Here is a 24,119-nt window from a genome sequence, read left to right on the forward strand (position 1 = left end):
GGCCCCAGCCAGCCCCCAGCACAGCTCAGCCAGGATTAACCCAGAGGGAATTGGGTGGATTAAGAGGATGAGAGCTTGGGCTGATGCGTGGGGCACCCCAGCCATTGGCCAGGGCTGCTGGAGGGGGAGGAGGGTGTGGGAATGGGCGACTGGCACAGGGACATGGAGCATCCCACCTCTGCAGGGGGTGGCACCCATCAGCATGGTGGTGTCCCCAGCCTGTGCACCCCCTGGGCAGAGCTCTGCTCTGGGGCAGCCCCCAGCCTGCTTGGATCAACATCATTATCCCAGAATCCCAGGGGTTGGAAGGGACCTGGAGAGCCCATGGGGTCCAACCCCCTGCCAGAGCAGGGTCCCTGGGACAGGGCACACAGGTCTGGTGTCCAGATGGGGCTGGAATCTCTCCAGAGAAGGAGACTCCACACCCCCTGGGCAGCCTGTCCCAGGGCTCCCTCACCCTCCCTGGGAAAAAGTTCTTCCCCATGTTGGTGTGGAACTCCCCGTGCTCCAACTTGCAGCCATCACCCCTTGTCCTGTCCCCACAGACACTGAAAAGGGGCTGCCCATTCCCCCTGCATCCCCTGCTTCAGATATTGATAAACATTAATTAGGTCCCCCCTTAGTCTTCTTCTCTCCAGGCTGAACAGCCCCAGCTCACTCAGCCTTTCCTCCCAGGGGAGATGCTCCAGGCCCTTCAGCATCTCTGTCCCTCCTCTGGACTCTCTCCAGGAGATCCCTGTCTGTTTGATCCCAGGGAGCCCAGAACTGGACACAACACTCCAGGTGGGGCCTGACCAGGCCATGGGAGGTTGCAAGATGCTCCTGGAGAGATGGGCAGAGGGGACAGTCCCACCTTGCCCAGCTCCTGGACACGCTCACCCCTGGTAAGCGTTGCCAAAGCACCAGCCAAAGGGGCCCCGGGTCCGATGTCGCCCCACGCCCGTGTGTAGGAGTCAGTGTCCCAGTGCCCAGTGGTGCCACAGCCCTGGCTGTGACCTGCCACACATCCTGAGGACAGCCAGGGAGGGGACAGGGTTTCTCCAGCCCCAGCTGAAACGGCTCCTCTGTAAAGAAGGGGACTTGATCCCTCCACTGCAGCTGAGGCAGAGGTTCCTTCCGCAGCCCCTGAACGTGGGGGTGATGCCTGTTGTGCGTGGCTCGTGCAGCTCTGGATGAGGCCCCAGCAGAGCTGAGGGAGCTGGAGCAGTGTCCTGAGCCTGGTCAGGACTGCAGAGGGCAACAAGCCTTCAGGAAGACTTGTCAAAGCTCTGCCAACCTGTGCTGGGGGAGCACGTGGGGCACGGTTGGTGCTGGTCTCACCTGGCATGGGAGAGGTGCTGGTGAGCCCAGGGTAGAAAACAGGGAGCTCTGGGGGTCCCACCATGTGGTTGGTGTCCCAGTGTGCCCAGGTACCCCCACTGGAAGCTGCCAAAGCTGCCAAAACAGAGGCCAGAGATCCCACTGGTGAGACACAGGGTGCAGAGCTGGGCAGCTGCCTCCACCCAGCAGCAGGCACGACCCCTCTGCAAGACCCCTACTCAGAGCCCCATGACTGAGCAGCCCAGCCACCTGTGTGCCCTTGGAAGAAGCCCTCACCCACATCAACCTCTGGGGAAATCAACATCTGTCCTTTGGGACACCCCTGGTCAGTCCCCATCCCTCTGTGGATCGTGCAGCTGTACAGTGGTTGAAGAATTGGAGACTGTTCCCTGCTGGACACACAGGTCCTGCCTGCCATCCCCTCTGGGCTTATCACCTGAGAAAAACCACCCCCTGAAACCAGAAGAGAGCAACTGGTGACATTTCCACCCAGTTAAGATCAGGAATTCTGGGAATTAGGTGAGCTGGAGATGAGAGAAGCCTCCAGAGAAGGGGTGCCCCTACCACCCACCTGACCTGCAGCAGTGCCCCAAGGCCTTGGAAAGAACCAGAGATGATCCAGACCCCAAGAACTGCTTTATTCATCGAATTAAAAATGTGAATCCTCTTGCTTTGGGCTCAGGGTAGAACATGGACTGCTGGGGAAGAAACCTCCTGAGGCCAAAGCACTGGTGCTCTCCAAGGGGGGGGGTTCTCACCCCCCCCCCCCCCCCCAGCTCTCCTGGGCTGGTGGGCACAGTGCTGGGGGCTGACCAGGTCTGCTCCTGAGCTGGGGAAACAGTTCTTCTTCCAGCATGGGGCAGAAAACACGAGAGCAGAGCCCTGGCAGGGAAAGCCAAGCTAAGAAATGCAGCCTTGTCACTAGGTGGCAGAGGCTGGAGGGCAGCCACAGCGCTGCTTTCCTTTGAGGAACAACACAGCATCAGCACTAATCCTGCACCAGTCACTAAGGGGAGAGATGCTGGAAGGATGGGGGCTGCAGTCTGCCTGTCACACCTCTCCAGGGAGCCCCTGCTCTGCACCTGGGGACTGACCAAGAGTTGCCAGTGCCCAAGCCCAAACCAGTCCCCAAGGGATGGGGAGCATCACGTCAGCCCCTTGTCTGCTCTGGGGTGGGGAGATGCTGCGGATGCTGGGACAGGGACCAGTGAGCTGCAGAGCCCTTGGCTTGGGCAAGGACCTGTCTCTGCTGGGGGGTTGATGAGCCACCTGGAGAAGGGACAAGGCAAAACACAGGGGCTGTCAGAGCCCACCTGGTGTGACACCATTTCTCTGTGTCCCCCCCCTCAGTGCTCCCAGGGCTGAGGGCACAGGGATGCCTTGGGAAGTGCTGCAGAGGATGTCAGGCTCCATGGGGATGTGCAACCAAGGTCTGCAGAGAGTGAAGAGGGTTTGGAAAGGGGCAACATGAAGGGCTCTTGGCCTGAAAGGCACTCGTGCTGTTTCAGGGGGTGAAGGATGAGCTTGGGGCAGCCTGGGGATCCCCCAGTGTCCACAGCCAGACAGTGCCTGTGCCTGACCCCACTCTCTTGAGGACTGCTTTCCCAGGCTCCCAAGGGAACTGCAGCAGCACAGGCCAGAGGAGCCACTGGCAGGCTGCAGGAAGGGCAGTGTGAAGGGCCAGGTGCTGGATTCATCTGTCTCAAAGGGAGATGACTCAGCCACGGTGTTCCCACTTATCCATGGAGCTGCCATCCTGTCTCCACACAGCCAGCATGGCACCAGGAGGGCACCCATGGGGTTAGGAGCCTTTCCCAGTTAGCCAAGACATATCTCCAGTTCTGGAAAAAACAAGAGGGAAAGCCCAGCAGTGCTGTGAGGTGTTTCCCAGCACGGGCACATAGGTGTGTGCAGGGTGCCTGCTGGTCACTGCCCATCCCAGAACCTGTGCACAGAGCCACAGCCACCTGGGCAGGGTGGGAGCATCCTTCCTCCACCCTCACTCACGTGTCACTGAAACTGTCCAGAACCTCACATGCAGATGTACCAATCCCAATCAAAATGGGTGTTCCCACAGGGTGTTTTTAACTTAAACCAAAGTCCTTCTGGCATTCAGCTGGGGAGTCACAGAACCCCCCCAGCCCAACAGCTCCTACCCAGCAGGTCTGGGCACCACCAGCCATGCCTGCCTGTCCCCAGCACAGCTGCTGTCCCAGCCCAGTGGCACTGTACTGGCAAAACAAGCATGCAGCCATGACCCCCCCACAGGAATTAGGGCTGTGGGTGTCCCTCTTGCCAGCCCTTCCTACCCAGCACACCCAGGACCCCGAATGGGACATACTTGCCGTGACGGACAAACAGCCTACGAGTTGTGAAAGCAGCAGGAGACAGAGAGAGAGGAGAGAAGAAACAGTCAGGGTTGAGCAGTCTGGCTTCCCCCAGGCACACTGAGCCCCACCATGGGGGCCAGTAGCCACTGGGCTGCCAGGAGATGCCACCTCCCTCCCCGCTGCAACGTGGGCAGCCAGCATCCAGTGGAGATGGTGGTACCAGTTCCAGGGGTGCCCAGGGTGTCTGAGCTGGCTCAGGGCTGCCCACAGCCTGGGAGTGCTGCTCTCCCCCAGCTTTTGGCAAAGTCTGCTTTTATTCCAGAGGTGGAAACACCCCAGGGACACACATTCCCCTTCTAATTCCCACTCCAAAGGCTCCTTTCCAGCTGTTAGCACCTCCCTGGCACTTGCCTTCCAGCACAGCAGCCCTGCTCTGTGTGCCAGCACCACGCTCTTCTCTGTGCAAAGCCTTGAACTTCAACCAAAGGGAGAAGAACACACTGTGCCTGTGAGCTACACCACAGAGGCTGAGCCACCACGGGCCACTGTCGTGGCACAGGCAGCTCTGCAGGCTTTGCTCTCCCAGAGGGTTGTGCACAGGCAGCACACCCAGCCCCTCAACTGATGGGGTGCTGCTAGCACCCCGTGGCAGGAAGCACCACTCCTCTGGAGTCTGTGCAGGGATGTGGAGCCTGGTGTCTGAGACAAGCCCCTGCTGTCTGCAGGATGCCAGCCTGGGAGGCAGCTGGGAGGCAGCTTTGGGTTGATGGAGTGAGCAGGACAGGAGATGAAGGGTACAGAGCGGGGAGCCATGGGACAATGCCATGTGGTGCCCATTGGGGTGCTGCCTCAGGGTGCTCAGCCCTGCCCTGCACCCCATGGCTGTGCTCAGCCCCTGCCCTGCACCCCACAGCTGTGCTCAGCCTGCCCAGCACCCCATGGCTGGGCTCAGCCTGCCTTGCACCCCATGGCTGTGCTCAGCCCCTGCCCTGCACCCCACAGCCGTGCTTGACCCCTGCCCTGCACCCCATGGCTGTGCTCAGCCCCTGCCCTGCACCCCACAGCTGTGCTCAGCCTGCCCTGCACCCCATGGCTGGGCTCAGCCCCTGCCTTGCACCCCATGGCTGTGCTCAGCCCCTGCCCAGCTCCCCATGGCTGTGCTCAGCCTGCCCTGCACCCCACGGCCATGCTCAGCCCTGCTCTGCACCCCATGGCTGTGCTCAGCCCCTGCCCTGCACCCCACGGCTGTGCTCAGCCTGCCCTGCACCCCATGGCTGTGCTCAGCCTGCCCTGCACCCCGTGGCCGTGCTCAGCCCCTGCCCTGCACCCCATGGCTGTGCTCAGCCCCTGCCCTCCACCCCATGGCTGTGCTCAGCCCCTGCCCTGCACCCCATGGCTGTGCTCAGCCCCTACCTTGCACCCCATGGCTGTGCTCAGCCCCTGCCCTGCACCCCACAGCTGTGCTCAGCCCCTGCTCTGCACCCCATGGCTGTGCTCAGCCTGCCCTGCACCCCATGGCTGTGCTCAGCCCCTGCCCTACACCCCATGGCTGTGCTGGGTCCCTGCTCTGCACCCCATGGCTGTGCTCAGCCCCTGCCCTACACCCCATGGCTGTGCTCAGCCCCTGCCCTGCACCCCATGGCTGTGCTCAGCCCCTGCCCTGCACCCCATGGCTGTGCTTAGCCTGCCCTGCACCCCATGGCTGTGCTCAGCCCCTGCCCTGGCAGTGCTGGTTCCCACTGTGCATCTACTTACTCCACATCACGCTTTCGGATGGTCCTGCCAGCAGCCAGGACCTCGGCCACCTTGGACACAATAGGGTCGTAGTTCATGCTGGCCACAGCCACCACCTCGTCACTCCTAGGGCCAGGCAGAGCAGAGCAGGTTAGGGCAGCCTCAGGTGGCCACAGCTCCATCACCCCAAAAGCAACATGCTGGAGAGAAGCAGGAAGCAAAAAGAAACACCCACTCCAGGGTCAGGACCTGTCCCCAGGCACGAGCACCATGAGGACTGTGCTTGGTGGAGGGACAGGGGCAGGAGAGGGCTCAGGGCTGGCACCACAGTGGTCTCACCGATGCTCACATGCTGGCATGGTGAGTGAGCATCACTGTGGTGCCCAGGGGACACACAGAGCTCTGGGAGTCCCAGCATCTGGGGGAAAACACCAGCAAGGGTGGATAAAAATCCAGACATCAGCAAGGATCCCAGTGACTGCTGCCCTGTACTGAGGGAGGGGAGAAGCAGGTGTCCCTGTGGGACACTTGGTTGTGCTGCTCCACACTCTCTCCTTGAGCTCTAAGAGTGGCCACCTCCTCCCAAAGGGCTGGGACAGATGGGGTGCCCAAGGCTAGGCTCCCACTAGCCCCAGGGATGAGAGCCCTGTGTATGAGGGATGCCCAGCTGACTGTCACCCAGCAGGTGATGGCAGCACAAGGCAACCTCAAAGGCTGAAGGGGAAACAAACAGAGTGTCAAGGAAGAGGATGTACAAACACAGGAGGAGTTTTGGGTGAAGGTCACGAGGCAAACAAGAAGGGCTCTTCTGCTTGGAGGGCTGCCAAGGTCAGCTTGGGTATAAATCTGAGACTGAAGCCAGGAGGTGACCCATAGATGGATAACTGAATAGACAGTGTGAAGATCAGGGAAGGTGTGTGGGTAGGATGCTGAACACCAGTTGACCAAGTTGAAGAGTAGAAGCACCCAACAAATCAAGAGCTGCTCATCAATCCACTACCAAAGACCTCTGTGACCAACAGAGCAGAGAGCATCAGGTGAGGGGATGACCTGTGCCTGGCTCCCTGGACAGCAGGAGCCACACTTCAGAGGAAGTTGCACCTCTGTGGGGCCAGGGGAGTTGAAGTTCTCTCCTTGCTGTCCCACAAAGCCAGGGGGTAGCTCCATCACAGCAGAACCAGCTGTTTCAAAGGGGTCTGATTCCTGAATAAGCTCACTGCAAATAAAGGAGAGCAAACCAGGAGCAGAGCAGCCACCTGGCCTCCCCACCTCTGGTGCCATCCCAGTACCCATGAGCCATCTCTGGGATGGGTGGCAGAACAACACAGTGCTCAGCAGCAGACCCCTGCTCCCTGCCCACTGGGGAGATGATGCTCACCCAGCCCAGCTTTGCTGCATGCCAGCAGGTCTGCCTGGGCATCCCCACAGCCACTGGTGGCACACTGGGCACACTGGTGGCACAGCAGGCACACTGGTGGCACACTGGGCACACTGGTGGCACACTGGTGGCACAGCAGGCAGGGGGCTGCAGCACAGAGCAGAGATGATGCCCCTTGCTCTGGGCTGTCCTTGTGAAGGGCTTTGACAGATGCTTCATTGAAGCAGCCTGACATTCCCTTTCTGAGGAGGGTTGGTAGATGGGGGCTACACACTCTGGTGTGGAGAGGAGGAGGAGGAGGAGGAGGAGGAGGAGGAGGAGGAGGAGGAGGAGGAGGAGGAGGAGGAGGAGGAGGAGGAGGAGGAGGAGGGAAGACTGCACAGGAGGTGACACGCTGAAAGCTGCAGCGTATGGCAAAGCAGCAGCTGCAGAGCAGCTCTGCAGGGGCAACAGCATCACAAGGACACCCAGCTCAGCAAAGCTGCTGGAAATGGGGCTCTGGCTTCCCCTGCTCCCACTCGCTGGGCAAATGGGGAGTTTTAAAATGTGATGTTTTAAGTGACTGACATGCCCCTCCAGGCACCAGGAGCCTGTGGAGCGATGGTGTGTGGCTGTGGAGGGGGAACATCCCCTCAGAGCAGCTCTCCCTGGCACAGCTGTGGCTTGGCCAAGGTGCCAGTGAGCCCAGTGGGGTGTCCATGCACAAAGGGCCCCGCAGCTGGAGGCCCCATCACCTGCAGCAGGTTCCTATCTGAGGTGCACCAGGAGAAGGGGGATGAGAGTCAGGGACCCAGCTCATGCCACTGGCTGACAAAACGAGTCCTGTGCCTCCCTGAGCCTGACAGACACATCCAATGAGCAGGCTCCATCCCATCCCAGAGTGATGGGGGCAAGCAGCTGCCCTCAGGGAGGGGGGATGTAGAGGGGAGGCCCTGAGGGACATGGGGCAGCGAACCCCAGTGAGATCACATGGAGAGCAGGAGCTGGATCCTGCCTGGGCTCCCTCCTGATCCTTGCAAGAGAAGTTCAATTGCTGAGCCAGGCAGACCTTCACCTCACTGGTTTCCCTCTTCCCATCCTTAATATCAGGAAGCACTTGAAGAAATCCCCTGTCTCCAGGCAGGAGGCTGCTCTGTGGGCATCGGCTTCAGGCTGGGATGGGACACAGGTGACAGAAGAGCAGCCAGCAGCAGGTACTCTGGGGCTAAGTGCACCCTGCCCAGTCTCACCAGTCAGCGTGGGTCCAGAACAGCAGAGGCAGCACATTCTGGCTGCCAATGCCTCTCAGGAAAGTATTCCCAGATAGGCTGCCAGCCTGGGGACAGGGCTAATGAGAGCTCCTGAACCCTTCACAGCTTGTTAATAGACAGGAGAGGGGTTTGAGCTCCATTTGTCAACCCAGAAACAGAAACAGGGATGCCTGAGCTCTCAGTCCAGCCCTGGGCAGAAATCATTAACACAGTGATGACAATGGGAAGGAAGGTTTTGATGGGGATTGCCAGCAATAAATCAAAAGAAGCCATTATCTGCTCTCAGGTGTTATCTGAACAAAGTGCTCACATCTGGCAGGGTCCTTAGGTCCAAAGGCCAGTTTAACTTGCTTTGTGCTTAGCACATGGTTTCTCCAAGGCCTTTTACTCCTGTCCTGCAAGCTCAGCGGCCAAAGAGGAACAAACCTGACTGACAGAAACACTGGCAACAAGATTTCCCAGCCCAGCAGGACAAGCTTAGACAGGAACACAGAGAAGAGAGACACTTACTTGGTGTAAAATGCCACGAACTTCAGTTCATCTAAATCTCCCTGAATGACAACATCATCGAACCCTTCCCCATGGCCTGGAAAGCAGAGGAGTGGATTCAGCAGCAGCTCCCCTGGATTCCTTAAGACAGAGTGTTTCAGTCCAGAGCTACAGGCTGCCCAGAGAGGGGGTGGGTGCCCCATCCCTGGGGGTGTTCAAGGCCAGGTTGGATGGGGCCCTGGGCAGCCTTGTGTAGCTCCAGGCCTGGAGGTTGGTGTCCCTGCCTGTGGCAGGGGGTTGGAGCTCTGTGATCCTTGGGGTCCCTCCCAACCCAGCCCAGGGTGGGATTCTATGATTCTATGATACAGGAAGAGCATCCTGCCGCCTTGGCCAGACCAGCACCTGGAGATCAAGGCACCAAACCCACCCCTTCGTGTTCAGCAAAGCCAAGTTCAGGGAGAGTGTCCATGCAGGGCCCCCCCTCACAGCCCCACAGCCAGGGGACACACCCAGCCCCTGGGGAGCCAGGAAGGGAAGCAGACCCGAGGCAGAGTTTGGCACGCAGGGTCCAGCCCAGGAGGGGTCTGGCAGCAGAAGGCCTGGGGCAGCCCTGGGGAGCCCCTTACCCGCGTATCGGATGCTCTTCCCGAACATGGCGGTCCAGAGATAGGGGACTGTGCTGATCTCCATGCCATGGGCCAGCATGTTCAGGGCAGCTACACGGCCTGGGAGAGAAGAAGCAGCAGCAGGTTGAGCAAGGGAGCTCCACGACAGGACAAGTCCCACGGGCTGCGCTCAGGTCGCAGCACAGCACCCCCACCTCCAGCCCCAGAGCACCAAGAGGAGGACTGGGGGGCAGCAAGCACAGATGGGCAAACGTGGCATTGTCTGAGGCCAGGTGACTTTTACACACCAGCACAGCTCCTGCTGGCTTGTGGTCTTTGCTGGTGAGGCACTGGTGAGCTTGTTGTGACCCCAGTTCGGCAGCAGTGACAGGGCTGAGAGCTGGCTGAGCTCCCAGGGCAGATGGGCAGATGAACAGGCCCCCCCTGAAGGCAGAGATGGTTGGAGTGCAGTTCCTGCCTCAGAGTTGTGCTGGGACCAGAGAGGGTTGTGTCTAAAGCCTGACTTCAGATGTGTGGTTCCAAAACCTCTCACCCAGGGCACCCGCCCAGAGCTCCCACATGAGGTTGTGGCCTTGGAAAGCTTGAGGGCACCTGGTCTCACCAGGGTTTCCAGGCTTGCTGGTTCAAAGAGGAGAAAGGTCTCATCTCCACAGCATGCTCCCAGGCCAGGCCAGCAGCTCTGCTGGGGACAAGCCCAAGCTAACAACAGGATGTGAGCTCCAAAGTGTCCTGGGGCAAGGAGAAGACCAAACTCCTGCCATGACTGCAGGTGCCAGGGAGCACAGGGTGTGTGGGAAAGCCTGTTTGTAACAGGGCATCTTGCCCTTCAGGAAAGCTGGAAAACCAAGGACAGGACAGAAAATACACACTTCAAAGTGTCTAATACCAATGCCCAGTGTCCTGTCTCATTCCCTAGAGGGCTTGGGAATATCCCAGGGATCTGGAAAAGGCTCTCCTCCATGTGCAACATGCTGCTGCAAAGTGAAGGGGCTGAGGAGCACCTACCATGCATGTGGGCCATCTGCCAGTGAGGGACATTCACCTTCTTGTTATTCCTTAAGGCCAGAGGGAACGTGACAGCGTCACCGGCTGCGAAGACTCCGGGGATGTTGGTCTGCATCATCTGCAGGGGAGAAGCAGAAGTGGGCATCAGTGGAGGCTGCACCTTACAGGGGCTTGGACTCCAAGATCTCTTGAGGTCCCTTCCAACCCCCTACAGTTCTGTGATCCCTGGATGCTGGGGCATGGCTCCAGCTCCCAGCTTTGCTGGAGCAGTGTGGCAAGAAACAGAGAAAGATCCACTTTTCCAAGGATCCCAGGGGATCTTGTCTTTCCTCCCCACCACCTGTGATTCAATGGGAGCTGTGGTGGTGCTGATGGGCTCTGTGTGTGTGGGGGGGGCTGGAGCTCCTTGCTACCCACCCCTGTGCTTATTGTGGACAGACCACAGTCTTCTGAAGGGGGCTCCAGGACACTTGTCCCCATGTCCTGTTACCAAGTGACCCCTGGCAGAGGGATGCTCTAGGTGAGAAAGACCAAACCACATCCTGCCTGGGGGTCCCCCAGCTGAACAGGGGTTGTCCACCTATTCCCAGGGACCAACCATGGCAGCTCTGGAGTGGTTTCCTGCTCCTCTTTGTGTAGGATGGGCTTTGCAAAACCTTGCAGGGGGGTTCCAAGCGCCCAAGCATGGTGCCCCCAGCATTCCAGCATCTTGGTGGATGCAACAGCCCCATGACAACAATTTGGAGCCCGTGGGAAGCTCATCTCAAGGGAGAGGAGACTTGGCTCCTCCTGTTTCCCCCCCCAGCACAGACTGACCCCCAAGCTCACCTTGTTGACCACAACAAAGCCCCTGGAGTCGATGTTGACACCGCTCTGCTTGAGAAACCCTGTTGCTGGGACAGCACCTGCAGAAGGGAAGTGCTGCTGGTGTGGCATCCTAGCAGTGCTGGGGGGCTGGCCAACAGATCCCCCCTGCCTGGGCAGCCTGTCTGCCCCATGGGAAAGGCAGCAAGGTGCCCCACAGAGCCCCCAGCCACCGCAACTCCAGGGTCCCTACCACCCTCCAAGCCATCAGCGCTGCTGCCACCTGCCCAGCACGGTTGCCTAATGAATACCTCAAGATAAGTTTCAATCCACTTCTCTCTATACAGGTATTTTGAAATAAATATATTTCAAAGGTCTCCAGACAAGGCTCCTCTGCTCCCCGCCCCCCACCAGTCTGTACCTTTTTTCTTGCCTTTTTTGACCCTTTCCTCTCCTCCAGCCTTCACACATCAGAACAGTTGATAAAACAACAAAAGCAGAATTAAACTAATTCCACTTTTCTTCCAGTCTGCAACATTTAGAAATGTTACAGGGTGACAAAGGGGTTCTTTTCCCCCTGAGTGTGGAGAAAAATACCCTCTTCTATGGCAGTGGCAGCAAATGCCCCCACCCCAAAAAAAAATCAGAGGAAAAAATATTCACAGGATCACAAGGCTGGAAAAGACCTTTAAAGATCAAGTCCAACCATTCCCATCCTAAGCTGAACCAGATCCCTGAGCACCTCATCTCCCCTTTTTTAAACACACCCAGGGGTGGGGACTCAGCCCCTCCCTGGGCAGCCTGTGCCACAGCCCCACAACTCTGCCAGGGAAGAACTTTTCCCTCCCATCTGCTCTGACCCTGCCCTGGGGCAGCTTGAGCCCATTGCCCCTTGTCCCATCTCCTGTCCCCTGGCTGAAGAGACCATCCCCCACCTCTCTGCACCCTCCTGGCAGGGCAGGGGAGGTGGGGAGAAGGTCTCCCCTCAGCCTCCTCTTCTCCAGGCTGAACACCCCCAGCTCCCTCAGCTGCTCCTCAGAGGATTTGCCCTCCAGCCCCTTCCCCAGCCTGGTTGCCCTTCTCTGGACTCACTCCAGGACCTCAATGTCCTTTTTATGGTGGGGAGCCCAGAACTGGACCCAGCACTCAAGGTGTGGCCTCACCAGCTTGTGGAGGCTTTAAAAGACAAAACAACTTGAGATGATGGGGTTTTTTTTCTGGAAAGATGTAAACCATCACTATTCCCCAAATACTTCTTCAGCTGTGTTTTGGGGTGGAGGTTCCAGGAATGGCTTCTTCAGTTTTGCTACACAGACTGCTGTGACAGCCAAGCAGGGGTGGCATGTCCCCCCAGAGCACCCCCAGCCCCAGGGACCCATCACTTCCACGTCCCCTCTAGTTTCTCCTCCACCAAGCACAGCCCCACCAGCCCCACCAGGCTCTGTCCCCACAGCTCACCAACACCAACGACACACACGTCGGCGCGCAGGACCTTTCCGCTCTTCAGCACAACCTCCTTCAGCTGCACAGGGAGACGTGGTGGTTATTTTTGGGACAAACACACCCCCACCCCCCATAGCAGCAGCAAGCCAAGCTGGCTGATCGCTTCATTTCTGACGTGCAAAGGGTCTGGAATGCCTGGCAGCAGCAGCAGAGCAGGATGGGAGCAATGAAACCACCCACTTGCCACGCTGGTGAGTGTTTGTTCCTCAGGGAACAAGCCCAGGAATATGAATTTTTTGAGGGTAGGGAAGAGTAGGGGACACAACCTCAGCAGCAAAGGGAAAGGCACCTCTGGGGGAACCCCCCTGCCCACACCCTACCTTCCCCTCCTGCTCCCGCAGCTCCGACACCTCTGTCTGCATGTAGAACTTCACCCTGTTGCTCTCAAACATCTGGAGGGGGGACATAGGGCAGAGAAAGGGGCATCAGGACCCTGAACCACCCCTATCCCTGGTGTGCCTCTACCCCTGAGCTGCTCTGCTCATCCTCTGCGCTCGCCTTGACCCTCTATGTAAAGGGGGTCGGCATCACCTCCGTGTTATCCCCCCCCACACACACGTGGACCATGAGAGGGAAGATGCAGCCTAGTCTGTCTTTCCAGTGACTGTTGGCATCACAGCTTAATCAATAAATGTCATAAATTAATTAGTGCAATCAGGGAAACATGCAGAACCCCCTCCCCCCCCACCCCCATCACCAAAACCACCTCCCAGATGGGAAAACAAGGTCACCTTCATGACGGTGCGGCCAACCCTCTCTCCAAAGGACTTCTTGAAAGGGACCTCCTCCAGCTCCACCAGGGACACTGAGTGGGCCCTCTCTGCAAGGTAGGCAGCCACTTCCATCCCTGGGGGAATACAAGCAAGTCTGAGTAGCCACAAGACCCCCACCCCCTCCACCCTGGTGCTGCCCTGCATCCCCAGCGCTGGTCACAACGCAGGAGCAGCCTTGCCCGTTCCTGGCTGGGGAGGTTGGAGCTGCTCTGCTGGGAGATCTGGGTTGCCACCAGCACACATGGGGCTGCACCACTGCAGGTGAGATTCACCACTGATGGCAAGATGGTCTTAGATGCAGGATTCAAAAACCAAAGTGGGGGAGCTGATCACAGTGAAGACACAGCACTTGGAGCAACGGATCTGAGATGAAGGAGACCTTCTTCTCACATCTGGGGCTGTCTCAGCAGGCAGAATGAGCCACAGGCTGAGAACAGCCCTTGTGATTACTTGTTTCCTCTGATCAGAGCGGGACAGTTTTGGTGCCAGTAATGGATTGGGAACCTTCCCCAAGACTCCAAGGCATTTTCCATCCATCAGGCTGGTTCTTTTTAGAAAGAGATCTTTTTGAAGACCTGAAGTTTGCAACTGCCTCTCCTCACCCCACACCAGAAGTTTTTCTGTAGACAGGGTTGATTAAAACTTTAGGATCTGCAATAATTTTGCTAGAACCATATCAAGTAAGGGAAGAACCATCACAGAAATGATCAGGTTTTCCCTGGGCTTTTTAACAATGCATCACCCAGCTAAAAAGTAAAAGAAATAAACCCATAGGCTTTCACTGCCAAGCAAGACCCTCCCAACTGAAGCCAAATCTTGATGCACCACATTAGAAGCCACCTGAGCACCAGTACTGGACTTGCTGTATGCTTTTCTGACCAGGACAGCAATAGCTGTGCCCATGCAAGCCCAACAGCCCATCCTCTTCAGTAAAATCAATGTCTCCAGCAAGGAGATGCCCTCATCATCCCACTGATGGCTTAGACTACCGTGAGGTCCAGTTTGGGGAGGGAGGTTCCCTCTGACTGGGCAGGGACAAACTGGGTGAGGGATTGGGACCATCTGAACAGCTGAGGCAGGGACAGAAGCGCTCACCCAGGAAGGATGCTCCCACAATAACCACGTTCTTGCTGGTGGCCAGCTTGACGACACGGTTGGCATCTTCAGGTGTGCGGATGTTGAAGACGTTCTCCACCTCCTTGCCTTTGCAGCTGAGAGCTTTGGGCCTAAAATGACACACTGAGGGCAATACAGGTGCTGTTCTGCTGATGCTGTGGGGGCAACAGGGCCTGCAGACCCCTCCCCAGGACTCCAACAGCATCACGACCTTCCAGTTCTTCACCTTTCTGTGGGCTGGAGAAGTAACATGGGGAAAAAAGCCCCCCCCATGCTGGTGGGCTCAGAGCAGAGCTCTTTTAAAAGAGCAGATAATGGCAGGACAAGGGGGATGGACTAAAGCTAAAGGAGGGAAGGTTTAGATTAGATATTAGGCAGAAGTTTTTTACAGAAAGAGTGGTGAGGGGCTGGAACAGGCTGCCCAGAGAGGTAGTGGATTCCCCATCCCTGGAGGTGTTCAAGGCCAGGTTGGATGAGGTCCTGGGCAGCCTTGTGTAGCTCCAGGCCTGGAGGTTGGTGTCCCTGCCTGTGGCAGGGGGTTGGAGCTCTGTGACCCTTGGGGTCCCTTCCAACCCAGACCATTCTATGATTCTATGAAACGGGGGTGCAGGGGGGGCTGCTTGGCAGCTGCTCCCAACCTCATCCACTGACTGGTGCACCGTGGAGCTCGGGTCAGCACCCCTCTGGGGCAACATAGAGCAGTGTGGGGCAGGTCAACCTTAACCTTAAGCACTGGCACATGGTAAAGTTTCCAGAAGCTTAATGGGACACAGGAAATGCTGTGTCCTCCAGCAGACACTTTGGAGCCAGGCACTGAAGCTTTCACCAGCCTCTGCTGATGCAGGTCCTGCTGTTTGCTCCCAGGGACATGTTGATGGATGCTGTGGCAGCTCAGTCATGTCCTCTTGCAAGCACTTACTGGAGCTGAGCTAGTTTTAAATATCTGCCCCCTCACATCTGGAAACGGGACAGATGATCCTAAATAATTGAGGTACCTTAAAAGCATTTCCCTGGAGTACCAGTATCTTTTGAACCCAATTAGGTGGCTGGTGCAGGAAGCGTTTTGGCTGCAGCCCCACACACCCCATCATCAGCCAGCAGCACCTGATGGGGCTGGAGCTCTCTGTGGCACTTGGGGAGTCCCTGCTTCAGCTGCTCTACAGCATCCCTGCCCCAGATGAGAAAATGTGCAGGGGCTGCATTTCTCCCACTGTGCCAATTCCAATAAATCCCCCACTGAAAACAAAATGACACAGGACTTGGAGGGTGCTAGGGATGATGGGTGATGCTCTGCCCCCCAGCAGCAGCACAGGCACATCATGACTGCCTTCCCCCATGGCTGGACATGGTTTTAGCCCTGAAAATTTCCCTCCTGGGGGCAAACCCTCACAAAGGGGTCTGCTAAGCTGGGGTAACTGCAACACCTAATTATGACGTCAACAGAGTCACATTTAAGCCTTCATCATCAATAAAGATCACAAGATCACAAGATCACAAGAATCACAAGGTTGGAAGAGACCTTTGAAGATCATCCAGTCCAACCATTCCCATCCTAAGCTGAACCAGATCCCTGAGCTCCTCATCTCTCCTTTTTTTGAACACATCCAGGGAAGGTGACTCAGCCCCTCCCTGGGCAGCCTGTTCCAGCCCTGACAACTCTTTCAGTAAAGCATTTTTTTCCAATATCCAATCTGTCCCTGCCCTGGCCCAGCTTCATGCCATTGCCCCTTGTCCCATCTCCTGTCCCCTGGCTGAAGAGACCATCACCCACCTCTCTACAACCTCCCTTCAGGTAGTTGTAGGTGGGGAGAAGGTCTCCCCTCAGCCTCCTCTTCTCCAGGCTGAACACCCCCAGCTCCCTCAGCTGCTCCTCAGAGGATTTGCCCTCCACCCTCTTCCCCAGCCTGGTTGCCCTTCTCTACACTTGCTCAAGGACCTCAATGTCCTTCTGATGGTGAGGAGCCCAGAACTGGACCCAGCACTCAAGCTGTGGCCTCACCAGTGCCCAGTCCAGGGGCACAATCCCCTCCCCAGACCTACTGGCCACACTGTTTTTGATACAAGCCAGGACGCCATTGGCCTTCTTGGCTGCCTGGGCACACTGTTGGCTCATATTCAGCCTGGTGTCAACCAACACCCCCAGGTCCTTCTCTGCCTGACAGCTCTCCAGCCAGTCTCCCCCAGCCTGTAGCTCTGCAGGGGGTTGTTGTGTCCCATGTGCAGCACTCTGCACTTGGCCTTGTTAAACCTCATCCTGTTGGTCTCAGCCCATGGGTCCAGCCTGTTCAGATCTTAAAAGGTTGTTAGAACATGAAAGATGGGAGTTGGAACAGGCGGGTTCTTGCCAGGGTTGGGTGTTACTCAGGGGTGAAAAACAGAGCAAGGTGGCAAAAATAATGTCTGAAAGCAAATTCAAGAGACTTACATCTTGGGAGCTTTTGTTAAAGAAAGTGTGTTCCAGGTCCTGGGCAGGGACTTTGAGTTGTGATGAAGAACTTGGTGGGAATTCCTCCTGTCTTGTGCCAGCCCCCAGCACAGCGTCAGGGTGGTGCTGGCAAATCCCTCCCCCTTTCCAAATCTGTGTTTTCTCTCACTTTCTTTGACACCAAGCAACCCAGGCACCCTGAGTGCTTCAGTGGGTTCATGTTTTGTGAACCCCCTTCGGACCTCAACACTGACCATGAAGGACCCCAGGCAGCACATCCCATCGCTGTGCCTCCAGCCCTGTGCCTGGGTGTTACCTGCTTTCTGGGTGACTCCCAGAGGCTTTGCAGCTTTGGCTGTGCAGACACACTCAGTGCAGCTTTACAGGGAGATGCAGAGGTATGTGACATACAGATACATATGGACATACCCAACAGGTGCTCCTTGACTTTTCTGAAAACACCCTTGCCCAACAAATTCGGTGTCTGAATCCAATGGCCACATTTGACACCTCAGCCCCAGGCACGAGCTCCTCATATTCCTACAGAAAACAGTTTCTCTTGATCTTTAAAAGGTTTGGGTTTTTCCACAGCTTACGTGTTTCCAGTTGCTATCAGCAGCTTGTTGTATTCCATCTTAAAGCCATCCTTGAACACAGCTATCTTGTTCTTGACATCCACAGCTGCAACCTGAAATCATTCCTAAATTACATTAGGGATGAAAACCCAGGGATTCCTGGAGCTCCCAACCCAGCCAACCTGTCTGCAGGGCTTGAGTCCCCCTCCACTCCTGTGCACAGCTTGGCCAGCCCAGACCCTGAATATGCCCTGAGGATTGGGCAGAACTGATTGTCCTCAGCAGTGTATGTCTGCTCAGCCCAGGCCTGTGTGAGGGTGCTTGCACATGGCAGGTAAGAAATGACAGTCCCCATGGCAGGAAGGGCTTTACCTGTCCCTTTGAACAACCACAGGCAACCTGCACTTTGGGGCAGGATTTGGGTGGCTGGGGGGGGACCCCACCATTTCTGCAACGGCATCCCATGAGCCAGGAACAGAGGCAGCCACCACATTTCCTCAACAGGGGCCAGCCTGTGCAGAAGGCAGCCTGCAGGCAGCCATGGGAGTCTCCTCACCTGCATTTCGGTGAGGACTTCGATGCCGTAGGTGCGGAAGAACTCCTTGGGGCGCAGGGCTATCTGCTCCGGGTGGGAATCCATCGACTGCAAAACAAAAGAGCCCTTCTTTCCAGTCAGCTGCTGTGGGTCAGACACAAGAGAAGCCCCAGCTGCCAACACGAGCTGGTAGAACTGGTTGTCCTCACCAGGGCACGTGTGGTCACCCCAGGTCTGTGTGAGGATGCTCGCACATGGCAGGGAAGAAATGACAGTCACCCTACCAAGCCCTGAAGCCAGTCCTCATGGCATAGTCTGTGCTCTGGAGGTGGTCATGGGGATGCTACAGCACATCATGGTCCAAAGGGGATGGAGAGGAGCAGCCTGGCAGGACCTCAGGCCTGACTGGTAACAGCTGCTCGGCAAGGTAGGGGACGGGTAGTGCTGCAGCTTTAGGAGGCACAGGGTCTGCTGCTTGCAGCTTTACATGCTCCTCCTCTAACTGCTCTTGCCAGGGTTAGCCCCACTCACAGCAGGACTGAGGGGGAAAAAAACCCCTTCTTTTTTTTCATAGCTTGTTCCCCAAACTTCTGCCTTCTCTTCCATGGGCTTTGTGCACCTTCCAAAGCCAACTGTGGGCAGGGTTGTCTGGTGGAGAGAAGAACAACCCAGGCACAACATCCTTTGTCCAAGCTCAAAACTGGGTTAAGCACCCTCAAGAAGCCACATGCACATTTGCTTTCCTCTGGAAACCACTTTGCCTTGGGGCTGGCAGCAGAGTTAAGCCCCCACAGATAATCATCCCTGACTGTAAGGGGGAATACACACACTGCCTGTTCTCATGTTACCTCAGAGCTTCAAGATCAAATACCAACCTGAGCTGCTATCTGACATCCTGATATCAGGAATCAGTAATAAAAAAATGTGATTAGAAGATCACCCTGTGTCCAGGGATTGGAATGCAAAATGGGATGTGTGCCAGAAAAAGTGATCTTTGCCCTGTGATTGAGTTGACACGTTGAAATGATGACTGATAATCATCATAATCACTGTGTGGAGCATCACTGGGCAGTAAGAACCATGCCATAACAAAAAGCCTGGTAGACAACACAATTTTTCTCATGGGCACCATTTCATTGCCCTGAAGATTTTGATCCAGGAATTGAATAAGATCCACCCAGGTAAAGGAGCTGGCCAGGACAGCTATTGCTAGAGGATGAAGAATGCCCTTGTTTCTGTGCTGGAAGACTCCTGGCTCAGGGTCTGAACAACTCCTCTTTTGTGCTTCATGTTTCAGTCACCAACAGGAAAGAAAATCAAAGGGAAAACAGAGAAGGACAAATGAGGAAGGAGAACCATGCTGCTGCAATGAGAGGTGGTGAGGAAGGGTCACAGGGCAAGGAAGGGAACGTGGCACCCCTAAAGTGGCACAAACCTTGCTGAGCTTTGGTCTGTCGTAGGGCAGGTGCCGGTCCATGGTGCACATCACAACCCTGTCTGAGAAGCCCTCCTGGCGCAAGGTCTCTGCACAGACCAGTCCTGCTGCCCCTGAGGGAGAAGGAAGAGGAGGGGCAGCCACGTGGATGGGGCACCCCGAGTTGCTCCTGACCCATCGCCACCAGCCCTGGTCCTTCTCCACCGCCCTCCTCTGGGGACATGGCTTGAATGGGAAGCCCCAGGCAGTTCCTGGTGAACTCCCAGCTGAACAGGGAGGGCTGGGAGGCCTCCCTTCCTCACTGCTTGGGTGCTTCACTCCAGGGAATCCTGCATGCAGTTTCTTCCAGGGTTTGTTCTGTTCAGTTTGCTTGCTTGTTTTTAAACAAAACGCTGCCTCAGGGTGTGCTGTGCCCCTGGAGCCACCATGGCTGAGCCTCTCAGACTTGGGAGCTCAAGTGAGAAGCCCTGAGTCTCTTCCCAACCAGGGAAACCTCACTCAGCATCGAGTGTCACAAGGGCCCCAGCTTCTGTCATACCAGTGAAAGGAGATGGACCTGGGCAGCAGCATGGGTTGGGCTGGTGACAAAACGCTGCCATTGATGGAGTCAGGGGGGCAGTGGAAGAAGGGACAGGAGGGGGAACATCCTGTGCATGCTGCCTGGAGCACGCTGAGCCAGGAGTGATGCTGCACTGAGCTCAGGATGATCCTCACATCAGGCAGGGGCTGCAGGGCAACCTCACCTCTGGTCCTCAATGTGGGGGCTGGGCAGGTGGTGCCTTCCCAACTCTTCCTCCTCACAACCCCAGCCCTGAAATCTCCTTCCCCATCCACCAGGTCTTTAAAAAATTCCAGCTGGTCAAGCCTGAGAAAGTTCCTTCAGCAACAGGTGATGCTGCCTGGGGAGTGACCTTGCTGAGGATGCTGGTGACGGTCCAGCCCTGCTGCACACCAGGCTGGCCCTCAGGGACCAGCAGGCTCACACCCTGGCTTGCTTTCAACAAACAGCAAGGGCACAAGGAAGGGGAAACGCTTCCCAGCAGCACAGGACAAGCCAGCCAGGCTGGGTTCACCCTTTTAGGTGGCAGGAGCGGGTCACAGGGTGCTCCCCATGTCCACAGCCTGGGTCTCATGGCCTGGGGGCTGTAACCAAGTGAGAACAACCTGTATGGCAGGAGCAGCTGGTCCCTCCCAGCCCCAGGTCTAACACCAGGGAGCTGCTGTCCTCCTCCCACCCTGCACTGCACCACAACGTGGTGGAAGCAGCCAACCCACTCCAGAAATGGGCAAACTCAGTAGATGGGATTCATTCCATCAGGACTTCTACAAAAATTGCAGTACACCAAGGGAGCTGGGGCAAGAGATAAGGCAAGGCAGCTTGGCAGCCTTTCTATTCCATGCAGGGATCTTCTGTTTTCTGGGAAGACAGAAGAATCTCTCTCCAGAAAAGCACCTTGAGGTAAGAGCTCTGGAGCTGCTGGCAGCTGCAGTGGGATGAGGCAGAGATGTGCAGGCTGCCAAAGGAAAAGGTGTATCCACATCCCAGGAACTCCTGAGGGGACCTGGCACTTACCTGCTGTGGAAATCAGGGCTCACTGATGTATCTGGGGAGGGTGTAAGCGGGTCAGGGCACCCACTGCAAAGGACTGTGACAGGGAATCGTGAAGCTCCACATACCAGAGGCACAGGGACCTTTGGACTATCAGTGTGCAGGACAAAGAGGCTCAGGAAGACCCTCTGGTCTGACAGGAGGGACACAAGGGGGTGACAGAAGGTCCTTGGTACACCTGCCCAGGAGGGAACAGAGCCAGCAGCCCCAGCACATGCCACCCCATACCTGCACCGATGATCAGCACGTTGGTGCTGCTCAGGTTGTAGCTGCTCAGGGAGATGCACTTTGCCATCATCTTTGTCCTCCTCTGTGTCTGCAGAGCCTACGACACCACCAGCAAGAAGAAAAGTCATTCCCCTGGCCTCAGCTTTAGCAGGGGCAGCCAGGCAGGAATGGGGACACTGTCACAAACCAGCTGGGATAGAAAGGGAACCCCTGTGCCCAACGAGGACTCCAGACCCAGGCTCATCCAGATACCTTCCCACCATCCAGTGCATTACCCCCCTTCAAGGTACAAAAGAGAAACAAATTCATTGTCTCCTGCAAGTTCCTCCAGGTACACAGAGCTGGGAAAACAATAGGAAAAGCAGGCCTGGTGTGTAATTGTGCAATTCTGCAACCAAGAGGTGAGGTGGAAGTGCAGAAGTCCTGTCAGCAACTTTACCCTGCACCTGAGCAGAGCTTGTATATCTCTGATATCCAAAGAAGCTGATGGACTTGTCCAATCTATCTGAGGACCTATGGCACTGCAGCTGTGCTGCACAGACTCCCTGCTGCCAGCCACTGGGGGACAAAATCCACTTCTGGCAGATGGAAGAGGCTCAACCCTCCCCATCACATCCCACAGGGATTGCTGGAGTAGTTCAGGTCTCTGGATCCAATTCCCATGCAAAGGGTCCAGCTGGTTTGGAGCTGCTGGATTCACATGTGCAAATATACATCAGAGAAAGGCTTTCTCATGGAAAGCAAGATGCCATTGGCCTGGACAGGCTTCATTCTGCATCCCATCTTGGGGAGTGAGAGCCTTCCCTGCCCAGGCACCAGGTTCCTCTCCAGCACACGGAGCTGCTATCGAGGCTCAAGAGGGAGCAGATGACCCCTGTCATTGCCCTGCCACATTTCAGACCCAGCAGTTGAGGCCAAAAGGCTGCTGGAAGAGGTCTCTTTTTTGTTAACATAAGTTAAATGTTGTTCTGAGTTTAAGGCAACAGAGGGAAGTTGAAGACAAACACCTTGTAAGACCTCCTGAATCTATGGACACCCCAGCTCAGGTGCCCAGGAGCTGCAGGGGGGCTGGAGGGGGGCACGGGAAGGATGGGAGGGGACACACCACCTCTGCCCTGCTCCACAGGTGCCTCTGTTTGAACTCTGGGCAGTTGCTTGAGACAGGACTGGGCTAGATGGAGCTTTGTTTCACCCATGTGGCATGCTCACCTGCATGCCTCCTGCTCAGGCACTGCTTCCCCTGCCAGGCAGCCCAAAGAGGAGCATCCCAGACACAGATACAGACTGGGAGAAGAGCTTCTTGAGAGTAGCCCTGCTGAGAAGGACCTGGGGATTGTGGTGGATGAGAAGCTTGACATGAGCCAGCAGTGGCTCTTGCAGCTCGTAGGGCCAATGGGATCCTGGGCTCCATCAGCAGAGGGGTGGCAGCAGGGACAGGGAGGGGATTGTCCCTCTCTGCTCTGCCCTGGGGAGGCCCCATCTGGAGTCCTGTGTCCAGATCTGGGGCCCCCAATACAAGAAGGATGTGGAACTGTTGGAGAGGGGTCAGAGGAGCCACAAGGATGATCAGAGGGCTGGAGCACCTGCCCTACAAAGAGAGGCTGAGGGAACTGGGCTGGTTCAGCCTGGAGAAGAGGAGGCTGCGGGGGGACCTCACTGCAGCCTCCCAGTCCCTGCAGGGAGCTTATAGGCAGGAGGGGATTCGACTTTTTAAAAGAGCAGATAATGGCAGGACAAGGGGGAATGGACTAAAGCTGAAGGAGGGAAGGGTTAGATTAGATATTAGGGGGAAGTTTTTTACAGAAAGAGTGGTGAGGGGCTGGAACAGGCTGCCCAGAGAGGTGGTGGATTCCCCATCCCTGGGGATGTTCAAGGCCAGGTTGGATGGGGCCCTGGGCAGCCTTGTGTAGCTCCAGGCCTGGAGGTTGGTGTCCCTGCCTGTGGCAGGGGGTTGGAGCTCTATGATCCTTGGGGTCCCTTCCAACCCAGACCAGTCTGGGATTCTATGATTCCCCCCACACCCATGGAGCAGAAAGCAAAAGCAGAGCCCTCAGGTTTTGAATGCCAGGGGCCCCTCACCTGCTTGCTCGCTCGGATGTACACCTTCTCCTTCTCAATCTTCACCTGAGGGAGACAGAACAGCATCAGTTTGCAGGACAGTGAGTGCCTTGGGTGTGAAGAGGGTCATTATTCCCTCCATGCAGCGACTAACAGAGCAGAGATCTTGCCAGGTCTCCTGTGAGCACTGCTCTGGCCATGGCAGGGCAGCTGGGTGTTTCCTGTCTCGTACCAACCAGGCACTGATGGTCAGGGTAAAACTTGATTTCTATCTGAGGCTTCTGTCTGGTTTCTCAGTCCCACCCCACTGCTGCTCAAGACACCTCTCAGACCATGTTCCCCCACCTTCAGGTTCCTGGGACATGTCTGATGCCTGTGGGTGGATGCATGGGGAGCTGCAGGGAGGAAGGAGAGCTTGGTGAGGTCCTGCTCTGCATTGGCCACCCCAGTATGTTCTTAGACAATATTTGCTCCATGCTTATCCCAACACAAACTGCCATTGAAGTTTAACAAGGCCAAGTGCAGAGTGATGCACATGGGACACAACAACCCCCTGCAGCGCTACAGACTTGGGGGAGGTTGGCTGGAGAGCTGTCAGGCAGAGAAGGACCTGGGGGTGTTGGGTGGCTGCAGGCTGAATATGAGCCAGCAGTGTGCCCAGGCAGCCAAGAAGGCCACTGGCATCCTGGCTTGTATCAAAAACAGGGTGGCCAGTAGATCTGGGGAGGGGATTGTGCCCCTGTACTGGGCACTGATGAGGCTGCACCTCCAGTGCTGGGTCCAGTTCTGGGCTCCCCACCATAAAAAGGACATTGAGGTCCTGGAGCAAGTGCAGAGAAGGGAAACCAGGCTGGGGAAGGGGCTGGAAGGCAAATCCTCTGAGGAGCAGCTGAGGGAGCTGGGGGTGTTGAGCCTGGAGAAGAGGA

The 24,119-nt window shown here is 56.6% G+C and overlaps 1 protein-coding gene across 2 annotated transcripts in view; it reads right to left on the minus strand.

Annotated features, from left to right (window-relative positions):
• Positions 1 to 3,121: 3,121 nt before the first annotated feature.
• The window catches only part of AIFM3 (AIF family member 3), a gene marked incomplete at both ends in the record, with an annotated part of 33,661 nt that continues 12,663 nt past the window's right edge, over positions 3,122 to 24,119 (minus strand). Inside the window, 16 exons of one of the 2 annotated variants that reach the window (XM_084271841.1) lie at positions 3,122 to 3,161; positions 3,662 to 3,682; positions 5,406 to 5,510; positions 8,523 to 8,598; positions 9,128 to 9,226; positions 10,133 to 10,250; positions 10,961 to 11,037; positions 12,395 to 12,458; positions 12,760 to 12,831; positions 13,171 to 13,286; positions 14,308 to 14,438; positions 17,350 to 17,441; positions 17,885 to 17,971; positions 19,299 to 19,411; positions 21,136 to 21,232; positions 23,215 to 23,259. In XM_084271841.1, coding sequence (XP_084127967.1) covers positions 3,122 to 3,161; positions 3,662 to 3,682; positions 5,406 to 5,510; positions 8,523 to 8,598; positions 9,128 to 9,226; positions 10,133 to 10,250; positions 10,961 to 11,037; positions 12,395 to 12,458; positions 12,760 to 12,831; positions 13,171 to 13,286; positions 14,308 to 14,438; positions 17,350 to 17,441; positions 17,885 to 17,971; positions 19,299 to 19,411; positions 21,136 to 21,232; positions 23,215 to 23,259 — 1,353 coding nt within the window. The remainder of the gene's footprint in view (positions 3,162 to 3,661; positions 3,683 to 5,405; positions 5,511 to 8,522; positions 8,599 to 9,127; positions 9,227 to 10,132; positions 10,251 to 10,960; positions 11,038 to 12,394; positions 12,459 to 12,759; positions 12,832 to 13,170; positions 13,287 to 14,307; positions 14,439 to 17,349; positions 17,442 to 17,884; positions 17,972 to 19,298; positions 19,412 to 21,135; positions 21,233 to 23,214; positions 23,260 to 24,119) is intronic. The other variant, XM_084271842.1, reaches the window with a different exon arrangement.

The sequence above is a fragment of the Gallinula chloropus genome (genome assembly GCF_964237585.1).
Source record: "Gallinula chloropus genome assembly, chromosome: 17".
Taxonomy (NCBI): Eukaryota; Metazoa; Chordata; class Aves; order Gruiformes; family Rallidae; genus Gallinula; species Gallinula chloropus.